This window comes from Orycteropus afer, unplaced genomic scaffold, assembly GCF_000298275.1.
Source record: "Orycteropus afer afer isolate SDZICR_OR568_19922 unplaced genomic scaffold, OryAfe1.0 scaffold00140, whole genome shotgun sequence".
NCBI lineage: Eukaryota > Metazoa > Chordata > Mammalia > Tubulidentata > Orycteropodidae > Orycteropus > Orycteropus afer.
In genome coordinates this window covers 5,083,341-5,095,302 of record NW_006921727.1, presented here as the reverse complement: position 1 = coordinate 5,095,302, position 11,962 = coordinate 5,083,341, and the positions used below count along the sequence as shown (strand labels likewise).

Below are 11,962 nucleotides of genomic sequence, written 5' to 3'. Positions count from 1 at the left end.
AGGGAGATAGCTCAGGGTGCAGAAGAGTATGAAGGGATGGACACTGGAAGGAGGTAACTATGGGGAGGAAGTGGGAGGGGAGCTGCTGCATTGTACATTTTGGTCAATGACATGAGACAAAGTATATGTGAACTGCTGTATGAAAAGTGAATGTACTCAGTAAATCTTCACCCAAATCCTAATAAAAAAAAAAAAATTACAAAAAAAAAAAATCAAAGCTATCACTTTGAGGACTAAGATACATGTGACCCAAGCCATTGTACTTTCAATTGCCTCATATGCATGCAAAAGCTGAACAATGAATAAGGAAGACCAAAGGAGGAAAAAAAAAAAAAAAGAAAGGTAGAATGTAAGCTAAAAATTATAAAAAGAGGCAACAAAGGGAATTTTATACTGCTAAAAACCACAATTCTAAATGAAGATGCAATGGTTATGAATGACTAGGCAACAAATAACATAGCAACCATCATAATGAATCAGAAACTACAAATGATGGAAGGAAGAACCTAATGCTACTAGATTTCAAATCTAGTTGTCAATATAAAGTTATTATCACACAAAAATACAATATTAGGAATGAAATACAGGACATCACCATAAACTCTACAGACAATAAAAAAGATAAACATAAGGTAACATTATGAATTTAATTTAGCTCTAGTAGCGTAGTGCCTAAGGCACTTGACTGCTAACCAGAAGGCTGGCAGTCCAAACCCACCAGCACTCCTCGGAAGGAAAGCTGGGCAATCAACTTCCCTAGTGATACCGCCTCGGAAACCCAAGGAGGGGTCGCAATGAGTCAGGTCCGAGTCGACGGCACGTAACAACAACAACAATTTATAATAGTATCAACAATACTGAACATGAAAAAACAAAATATTTGTACATTTATTAATCTTTATTGAAATTAAACATAATAGAAAGATGACCTAAAAAAAACCCAGCATACTGTGAAAATACAAAGCACAATGCATATGCTTACACACACACAGCTCTTGCTACTATCTTAAACAATTAATGAAATTTATCATCACCAATAGAACAGAATTACATTCTTCCGAATGCAATAGAACAGAAAACAGAAAACAGTACATATACAGTATCCTTTCCAAAATCTTTATCCTGAATATAATCATAAAAAAAAGCAGAAAAAATCCAAAACTTTAATACTGATACAATAATATTTACTAAGAACTCTGACTATGGGGCACTCTATAAGAAAATGTCCTGTCAATGTCATGAAACGCCATACTCAAAAAAAAAAAAACAAAAACAAAACTCAGGGCCATTGAGTTGGATCTGACTCATAGCAACCCCTCCTTGGGTTTCCAAGGAGGTATCACTATGGAAGTAGATTGCCCAATCTTCCTTCCGAGGAATGGCTGGTGGGTTTGAACCGCCAGCCTTCTGGTTAGCAGTCAAATGCTTTAGGCACTACGCCACAGTGGGGAGAAAAAAAAAAGTAGTGGTCTCCTTTAGATTTAAAGAGTAGAGAGCCATGCCAACCAAATACAGTGAATAAATTTTGATTGTAGCCAAGGAAAAAGAAAAACTTGTTAAGGATATTTTTTGAAAAATTGAAGAAACTTGAATATAGATTCAATATTAGATAATATCATTGATATAGATATCTTGAGTATCATATATGTATTTATTTAAAGAATTATTGGGAGAAACAAGCTAAAGGAGAGAAATGCATGGTACCTGTCATTTACTTCCTAATAGTTCAACAAAGATACATTATAGAAATAAATATTCATACATTTATGTGGTTCAATTTCCTGTAGGATTAAAAATCTTCAAAATAAATTGCTAAGAGAAAAGAAAATTGAATTGAAAAAGGCCAGAAAAATTAGTTATTCATTATTCAAAATTTTTAAAAAAATAAAAAGACTTTTTAAAAGATTCCAAAATTTTTCCATTAAAAAAGTTACAAACAGACAATGCAGGAAGAATCTAATTATTTTTCAGAGATCCACACCAGTTAGAAAACAGGAGACATAACCAAGTTTAATTATGAGTAGACACATGAACCTGTCGTGAAAGCAATATCAAGAGTGGACAAACCTTGGAATATTAAACAGACCCAGCAATTCATCTCCTAGGAATATACCCAAGAGAAAGGAAAACATACGCCCATACAAAAAACTTATACACACATGTTCATAGCAGTACTATGTATAATAGCAAAAAATTATAAATAACCTAAATGTTCATCAACTCATTCATAAAGTATGATACATCCATACAACAATGTACTATCAGCAACACAAAAGAATGACAGTAATACATGCCACAACATGTATGAACTACAAAACATGATAAGTGAAAGAAATCAGCAAAAAGACCACATATTTTATGATTCCATTATATTAAATTTCCAGAATAGTCAAATTCATAGAGACAGAAAGATTTGCCTACGGCTAGAGGTTGGGTGTGGAGCAGTTAAGGAGGCAATGGGGAATGACTGCTAATAAATACAAGGTTTCTTTTTGAGATGATGTTTTAAATGTTCTAAAATAAGTCTGTGGTGGTGGTTGCATAATTCCGTAAAAATACTAGAAACCATCGAATTGTACAGTTTAAATGGAATTATATGGTATATGAACTATATCTCAACAAAGCTGTTAAAAAAAAATCAAAGAACAGGAGGGAGTTATTATTTAGAAAGCAGAGTATCTGTTTATGGTGATGGAAAATTTGGCAACAGATGGAAATGGTTGCACAACGTGATTGATGTAATTGGTGTCATTTAATCGTACAAGTGACAAATGTTGAATTTTTGTTTTATGTGTACTTCTACCACAATAAAACATTTTTAATATACTGGAAGAGTAAACTGAAGTTTACACTTGTGGGTATACGCATACTCACATCCTACCCACAGTTTGAAACAGAAAAGGGTTCCAAAACTGTATTTAAATCAAGAAATATGCAAAAGAATAAAATCTTTACTGACACTTATTCTCTTCCAGGCACTATGTTGGGTGCTTTAGTTTACTCAGTCCCTACGATATCATTTTAGGTAGGTAGCATTTATTCTATTTTTGAAATGGAGATAAATGATGGTCAAAAAATTTTCCAAAGGGCACACCCAAAAAAATCACAAAGAACTAAAAAGTCCAACTTGCTTCTAATCTCTTAATTCTACTACCTCCAAAAGATAATTTTATTTCATAGGGCATATGAATTTGGCTAACAGAAATCTAAGAAAATTTAACTTAAATTAAATGGCTGCCTAGTTTTAAATTTATATTCTCTATCACAGAAAGACTAGGTTATAAAACTCCATAAAAACAAGTGCCACGATGGTTTTGATCTCTGTAGGCCCAGCACATACCAGATATCAATAAACATCTATTAATTAAACATTGTATTAATAAACCAAAACCAAACCCACTACCACTGAAGTCAATTCCAACTCCTAGTGACCCCTTTTGGGTTTCCAAGGTGGTAAATCTTTACAGAAGTAGATTGCCCCATCTCCCTTCCACAGAGTGGCTGGTGGGTTTGAACTGCCAAACTGCTGGTTAGCAGTCAAATGCCTTATGCACCGCACTACCAGCGCTCTTTATTGCACTGATGTTGTTGTTGTTATGTGCCCTCGAGTCGGACCCGACTCATAGCGACCCCTCCTTGGGTTTCCAAGGTAGTATCACTACGGAAGTAGATTGCCCCATCTTCCTTCTGAGGAGTGGATGGTGGGTTTGAACTGCCAGCCTTCTGGTTAGCAGTCAAGTGGCTTAGGCACTACGCTACCAGAGCTCCCATTGCATTGATGTTGTTGTTGTTATGTGCCGTCGAGTCGGCCCCGACTCATAGCAACCCCTCCTTGTGTTTTCGAGGCAGTATCACTACGGAAGTAGGATTGCACAACCTTCCTTCCGAGGAGTGTCTGGTGGGTTTGAACCGCCAGCCGTCTGGTTAGCAGGCAAGTGACATAAAATATAAATTCAGTGAAATTAATTAGAGAGGATCAAGCTCCTTAAAATGAGCCTTGATATTTTACATTCAACTATGGTTATCTAGAAAGCATAGTCCATAATCTTTGAGGAATCATGGATGTTTGGAGAACTTTTTTAACACTTATAGCAAATAAATGACCTAGTTTTCCAAAAGAAAATAAATACAGACCAAGAAAATATATACTGAATCGCTGAGAAAGTTTGGGCTTCTAAGTGCTCATCATTAGACAACATTATGACACTCCTAAATCCAATGTCTGACCAACTGCTGATAAATTACACAAAATCCACTGCTTAGGTATCCTATCCTTAGGAATCCAAAATAGCTTGTAGTAAGACCACCAGGTACACTGACTAGAACACACATACATACTTTATGTCCTTTTAAAAAAAAAAAAGTGTATATATATATGTATATATACACACACACACACGTATACACATGTGTGTATAAATATATATTATATATATATACATATTCTATTGTGTTTTCAGGGAGCTCTGGTAGCATAGTGGCTAAGACACTTGCCTGCTAACCAGACGGCTGGCGGTTCAAACCCACCAGCCACTCCTCGGAAGGAAGGTTGGGCAATCCTACTTCCGTAGTGATACTGCCTCGGAAACCCAAGGAGGGGTTGCTATGAGTCGGGGCCGACTCGACGGCACATAACAACAACAACAACAACATTGTGTTTTCAATGAAGATCTACACAGCAGTCTGTGTTCCCATTCAACACAAATTTTTACACAAATTATTCAGTGATATTTGTTGCATTCTTCACAATGCATGAACATTCTTATTATTTCTGTTCAGGTTGATTAATGTCTATTGATCTAGATGCCCTGCATTCTCATTTTGTTTTAAAGTAACTGTTGACTCTTTGGTCTCAATAATGTAATTTTTAAAGGAGCACAGTACATAAGTGTGATGCCCTATGGCCTTTTATTTAATAAGTCATATCATGGAAAGCCTATTTCTATTTTATTATTGGTAAATAGAAAATTTCTTTATGTAAGAATATGATAGTGCTAACAAAGGAGTCCTGTTGGCTCAGTGGTTAAGCATTCAGCTGCTGCCCAAAAGGTTGGCAGCTCTAACCCACCTGCTGCTCTATGGGAGAAAGCTGTGGCAGTCTGCTTCCATAGGAGGCAGTTCTACTCTGTCCTGTAGGGTAGCTATAGGTTGGAATCTACTCAACCACAATGTTTTATTTTTGTTGTTGTTGTTGTTTAACCCACCATCAAAAGGACATATGCCTTTGGGTTTTTCCCAGGACAATAAATGATTGGAACTTACAATTCTCTCTTGCACTAATTTTGTCATACTCATGCCACACAGCTGATTTAAAACTAAAGCCAATTTAAGTCATCAAGTTTAAGAGTACAGTTTTTTTTTTTTTTGGGGGGGGGGTTCCCCTGAACATTTATACCCTTGAGAGGCAGAACTAAGAATCTCTGTCTTTAACCTACCAAACAAACCATTCTGAATATCTTGTCAGATAAACTCAAACCATCTAATTTCCTGTAATCTTATTCCTGATACAAAAGAGTTCACAACAGACTCCAAAGAAATTATAAACCTTCATCTAGTTAATTTTATCCCACAGTCATTTGTAAAAAAAAAAAAAAAAAAAAAAATCTAATTATCAGTATATTTTTTTCTCTAATGTTCACTAACAAGGTACATACAGAAATCTTCTTTAATTTTTTTGATATATACCTTGAGACCAGGACTACCCATTAATCCATCCTTTCCATGTCTTCCTGGTTCACCCTGAAAAATGAATGCATATGTTTTTAGTACACTTTGGTACCAATAGCTCTTAAAAAAAATAATAGATTAGCAAAAGATTCTAGAACATTTTTACTATCAAACTCACAGCATGTCCAGGAAGGCCAGGAAAACCAGCATTACCTTTTTCACCTTTTGCACCCTGTATTAAAAATGTATAATAAAACAATCCTTGCAATAATGTTTGAGAGATACAAACCACACTTAAATAAGAAAACTAATAAACTAACCTCATTATGTAGTGACATAATTCATGGAACTACAGCTTGTATTGGCTCTGCAACTTTTGGCAAAGCATTATTTTATGGGCCCAGTGGACACAATGTTACACTTTTAAAATGTTGATAGATGCAGAATTATTACAAGCATCTAAACACAGAAACCACATCTGGGCAAAATTAAAAAGAAATAATTATTTTAAACATACAGAGATTATCATCTTCCTTTTGTATGCGGAAATAAAAAGACCCATAATATAGATTATCAGCTTACACATTTTTAAACAACTACCAATTTGCTAGGGATCTCTCACTGTACAAAAATTTAAAGTTTGTAATGATCAAGAATACAACATATTCTTATAGAATACCTCGCATAACCTGTCCACCATGGCTGACCCTGCTAGTACTTGAAATAACCAGATGCATAGTTCCAGCATCATAGCAATACGCAAGCCATCCAGTACTGCAGACTGACAGACAAGTGGTGGACCATGTAACAGTCACCAGGCATTTTCCTTTTTTTTTTTTTGTTACAAATAAATAGCTGAAGCTGAACAAAGATGATTGCTAGAATGTTGGGCTTGGCACTGAAATTCAGTTTTGTATTTTCATTATATTAAAAGGAAATTCAAACATGGATCCTTATTTTTTGGTCCATACATCCCTTTTTGCCATACAATCCAGGTGATCCTTTATCTCCTTTGGGGCCCATTTCACCCTAAAAGACAAAATGGAAGTATTGAATTTTAGAAAAATATGTCTATTTGTCTTATAGATTAGAGAAACAAAAATATAGATTATAAACAACATAGTTTAATGTGGCAAAATAGAAATAAAATAATTAAATATTTGTTTATAATATTTCTATTGTCCAGGCTTTTATAAAGCAAAGTAAGATTAGTTAAAATTATAACAGTGTCCACAATTTGGGCTTACAACTCTCAGGATCTGTATATGTTATAACTTACTCATTAATTAATAAATACTATCAGATTACATAATTATGACTGGAAATTTTTAAAACTTTTATGTAAATGATGAAATTAATTTAACCCAATTATTTAATTGCATATACTTTAATTTACATATAGTCATAAATGTATAACATATCTGTAAACTGAAAGTCATTTCAATTTGAAATACAATATGCTATTACGGAATTTAAAAGAAACAGATTTCTTCAACCTTTGATCCTGGCACTCCATGGAGTCCAGAAAAACCAGGAAGTCCACGGTCACCCTGAAAAATATAGGTGAATTTAAAAAATAAAAAAAAAACATTTCAATCTGAACAATATCACCATATATGTTTCAACCTCTATTGGAAATGGATCTTCAAACAGTAGAATCAATTTACACATTAAAACCTTATCTCTATGAAAGTTTAATCCTCATTTATCAGGTTTCATTCATCATATCAGTGAAGGAAAGTATTTTTGAGCTAGGGAAATCTTACCAAGAATCTTGATCCCACCCTTAGTGAGCAGCCACCTTTTGTGGTAAGTAGTAAGACTTTCATAGAGAAGAGACACAGGAGTTCATTGAAATGATTTAACTGACAACACTGGAGGCAGTCATGCTCTGAGGTCCCATCAATAAGGACAGATTTTTCCAGTACTAAAAGTCTCAATATGCTCTAGGCCTCTACAGAATTTTTTTTAATTGCTGATCTTATGAACTGTTCATAGTAGGTATCTGTTCAGATGTGTATTTGAAGATGAAAGGCCCAGAGTTATTGTCAGAAGAGGAGAGACAAAGAAAAGTCTTAACAGCTTGGTACTTAGTGAATATAGGGTTAGTACCTTGTTCAAAGAGAAATATTGGGTACTGCTGCCTTAGCTTCACAATCTTATTTATGAAGATAAAGTTTAGAGAGGAACAACGATGACGGTATGGAAAAATTCAGATCAGATTCATTTTATTAAGGAAAATTAAGATGTTACACGTAAACAATTAATTGCACTTTAGCGTCTATGGTGGGGAGAGAAGAGAATATGACTGGTAATCAATAATTGATGTAAATTTGTTAATCTTATCATTTATGACAATTAATCATCTACATGTTTTAAAGAGTGATATATGATGCTTATAGGACTCTCCAAATGCAATTCTCTCCCTACAATCTTCCATACCTCTATGAGTTCATATTACTAAATAATGGTTTCATTACTATCACATTTTCAATTGTCAGCATTTTCTACTGATTTCCCACTATTAAAGATACCTAACTTCTCTCACCACCCAACAACACTCCCACCCCTCCCCCCACCTCCACCCCCACACCCTACCCAAGGCCACTCTAACAAGCACGAAGCTCCTCCCCTTTCTATCACAGCTTTGGTTAAATCAATGGTGTTGTTGTTATTGTTATGTGCCATCGAGTCAGACCTGACTCATAGCGACCCCTCCTTGGGTTTCCAAGGCAGTATCACTATGGAAGTAGATTGCTCAACCTTCCTTCCTAGGAGTGGCTGGTGGGTTTGAACCGCCAGCCTTCTGGTTAGCAGTCAAGTGCCTTTAGGCACTACGCTACCAGAGCTCTCAGTTAAATCAATGGTCAGTGTTTATGGTGCTAAGATTTACAGCTATTTCATGAATACACTCAGAATATTTGTTTTTCCCATCTAGAATTTTGTTTTTCCTATAGTTAAAAATTGCCCTGTTTTGTTCAATTGCTAACTTCCTATAAATGCTTTGCTATATTCTCCTCCAAATTCTGATTGTCAATGTCATTTCTAAACATACTCAGATACATCCAAAATTTCATATCCTTATATGCTTTAATAAATACACCCTGGAACTATTTTTTTTCCCAGCATAGAGTTGTTAATATCTTTGTCTTTTTAGTGTAGGATTTTGTTTCTTTTTCTTATGTTCATCCCTCTTTTACTTATTTCCTTCTTGATGGAAACTTTTCACTCCAGTCTAGAGACCCAACTTTTATTTTCCCCAGACAATAAACTTCCTTTCATGTTTCTGTCAAGAAAGGAGGAGGTAAATTCACCTGGCTAAACAGAGTTGAGGAAGGGAGAGTGTTACCTAATCATTTGTAAACAGACATTCTACTATGCTTCCATTGTTAGCCTCACCTTCACCTCCTCTTCCAGAAATACTTGATAATACCATTTCTTAAGTCTTTGGGGTATATTCAAGTGTGTATATGTATGTGTGTGTGTATGTATGTATGTGTAGGGTGTGGTGAGAATTCTCTCACATGAATCATATTACTTCTCATTTTCAGATTCAGTTTCCTTAGATCTCCTTTTCAGCTTTCAAGAATTTGGAACTATTATTTCCTCTTTCATTCTCTATATCAAAGTAAGTTGTTTTCTATTATTATTTTCTTGATTGTTGTTGTAATGGGGATTGAATAAAGAGCAAAAGTAAACATGTTTGTTCAACTTCTCATCTTCATCTGGAAGCTCTTGTGACTTATTGATGCTTCAAATTAACACCCAGTGTTATCTGGCCAATAGGGAAGTGGTTCCATGAAAATTCACTGACAGGTGACAGCAGAGAAAACACACAAGAAAGAAGATACAAACTGAAAAATCACACAGTGTGTCATTTCTGTCAACTGTCTGCATGGATACTTGCCAGTGGGAGGCATTTAAATACCTAGACATTGTTACTATGCCTTCCTGTAGGGTTCCCTAATCCTCATAAACTGTTCTTTATCATTCTAAACATTCATAATCCACTCTGGCTGATTGCAGGAAAATCTGGAGATAAACTTAAATGTCTAAACCAAAAAACTATCAGTCTTCTTTGCTTAAAAAAAATAGTAATTTTTAACACTGAACTATTACACAGATAAGAATTCTCCTTTATGTTTTGGTTAGTGGCAATCATTATAAGATCATTTTTCAGAGAGAGAACCACACAGAAGTCTAGGGATGAATCAGTTTTTTCCCATGACAATTGATGGCAAATAAGAAACAAAAATTATATGTTAGATTTATCTGTATTATGCTCAAGGTCCCAAGTAGCACAAATAGTCTGTGCTTGACTACTAATCAAAAGGCTGGCAGTTCAAACATACCCTGTGGAGATCTGCTTCTGTAAAGATTATAGCCAAGAAAACCCTTTGGAGAAGTTCTACTCTGTAACACATAAGGTTGCTATAAGTTGGAATCGACTTAACAGCAATGAGTTTGTTCTTTGGTTTGGGTATTATGTTTGGTTCTCTTAATTTATTTATAAAACTATCTGGTATAAAAAGTATAGTAGATTGATAATTATCCCCCCAAAAAATCTATTATCTTTTAGCATAGAAAAAGTTTTAGTTGGGCTTATTGCTCCCCAATTAGAGACTATATTCCCCAGTTGCCTTTGCAGATAGGCATGGTCATGTGACTAAGTTCTTGCTAACAAAACTTGTTTAGAAGTAATGTGTGCAATTTCCACATGATTATTTAAAAGGGAATTTATTGTTGTGAAGAGCTCTGGTGGCGTAGTACCTAAGGCATTTGACTGCTAACCAGAAGGCTGATGGTTCAAACCCACCAGCAACTCCTTGGAAAGAAGGTTGGGCAATCTACTTCCATAGTGATACCACTTTGGAAACCCAAGGAGGGGTCACTATGAGTCGGATCTGACTCAAGGGCAGTGTGTTTGGGTTTTTTTGGTTTTTTTATTGTTGTGACTTCTCTTTCCTTCTTTCCACCAGACTGGAATACCAACATAGTCCCAAACAACACTCTAAGGGAGACTAGCACAACAAGAGGGAAAAATATGTGTCTCTGAACAAGTTTGTGAACAACCTATTTACATGATAGAAAAATAAATTTTTTTGTCATTTAAGCCCCTGGATTTTGGAGTTTCTATGTTATACCAAAAAAACTAAATTCACTGCAGTCGAGTGGATCCCAACTCATAGAAACCCCTCCTGAGGTTTCTGAGGTGGTATCACTACAGATGTAGGTTACCCAATCTTCCTTCCGAGGAGTGACTGGTGGGTTTGAACCGCCAGCCTCTGATTAGCAATCAAATGCCTTAAGCACTATGCCACCAGAGCTTTGCCATCAACCTAATTAATCAAAGAATAATTGTGCTCCAGGTCTAAACAGGAATAGTATTTTTATATCTTGTTCTTCTAAATAGTAATAGCTCCTCCTTAAATACCCTCATTTCCCACCAAAGATTAAAAACAATCTGCTGTGTGTGTGTGTGTGTGTGTGTGTCTATCCATGAGAGAGAGAGAGAGAGAAAGAAAAAATTGATCTCTGCTAGGAAGAAAATTAATGAGGAAAAATCAGGGAGATGGTGCTTTAAAAGATTAATATACAAACTTATATAGCTTTTTGTATATAAACAACTAATATAAAATATATTTAAGATTAAGTTCCATTTATAATTAGAACAAAAGAGATAAAAAGCTCTAGGTATAAATTTAGGTAATATTCAGGACCAATATGAAGAAAACAATATTATTCATTGAGTTTTCAAGATTGAAGTAAATATAAACAGAGTCTTGAACTGGAAGACTCAGTGTCAGAAAGATGTCAATGCTTTCAAAATTAATCCATAAATTCAAAGTAATTATAATTAAAATATGAATAGGAATCTCTAAGAAATTAGGAAAGATTCTGAGTTTTACTGGAAAAATAAACATTCAAGAATAGCCAGAAAAATTCTGATTACAAAGAATAATGAGGGAGCATGCCTTGTCCTGCCAATACTAAATCATATTACAAAATAATAATTAAAGCAATTTGGCAGCAGAGAAGATATACATAGATAAATGGAACTGAATGGAAAGTCAAAAACATCACAGCAAAATAAAAGTGCAAATTATAAAGACTTTTTAATAAAAAAATGGGGAAAAAAGTGATATTCTACAAATATTGTTGTGGCAGTTGGCTATTAATTTAGAAAAAAAAAAAAAGATGTGGGTAGCATAGTGGCTAAAGCACTTGACTGCTAACCAGAAGGCTGGCGGTTCAAACCCACCAGCCACTCCTCGGAAGGAAGGTTGGGCAATCC

At 34.9% G+C, this 11,962-nt stretch overlaps 1 protein-coding gene across 1 annotated transcript in view; it reads right to left on the bottom strand.

The window, feature by feature from the left end:
* Positions 1-11,962, bottom strand: part of COL21A1 (collagen type XXI alpha 1 chain) — a 184,527-nt gene that overhangs the window by 96,733 nt on the left and 75,832 nt on the right. Inside the window, exons 12-15 of the mRNA XM_007945617.1 lie at positions 7,164-7,217; positions 6,645-6,696; positions 5,846-5,901; positions 5,686-5,739 (exon numbers count right to left, since the gene is read on the bottom strand). Coding sequence (XP_007943808.1) covers positions 5,686-5,739; positions 5,846-5,901; positions 6,645-6,696; positions 7,164-7,217 — 216 coding nt within the window. The remainder of the gene's footprint in view (positions 1-5,685; positions 5,740-5,845; positions 5,902-6,644; positions 6,697-7,163; positions 7,218-11,962) is intronic.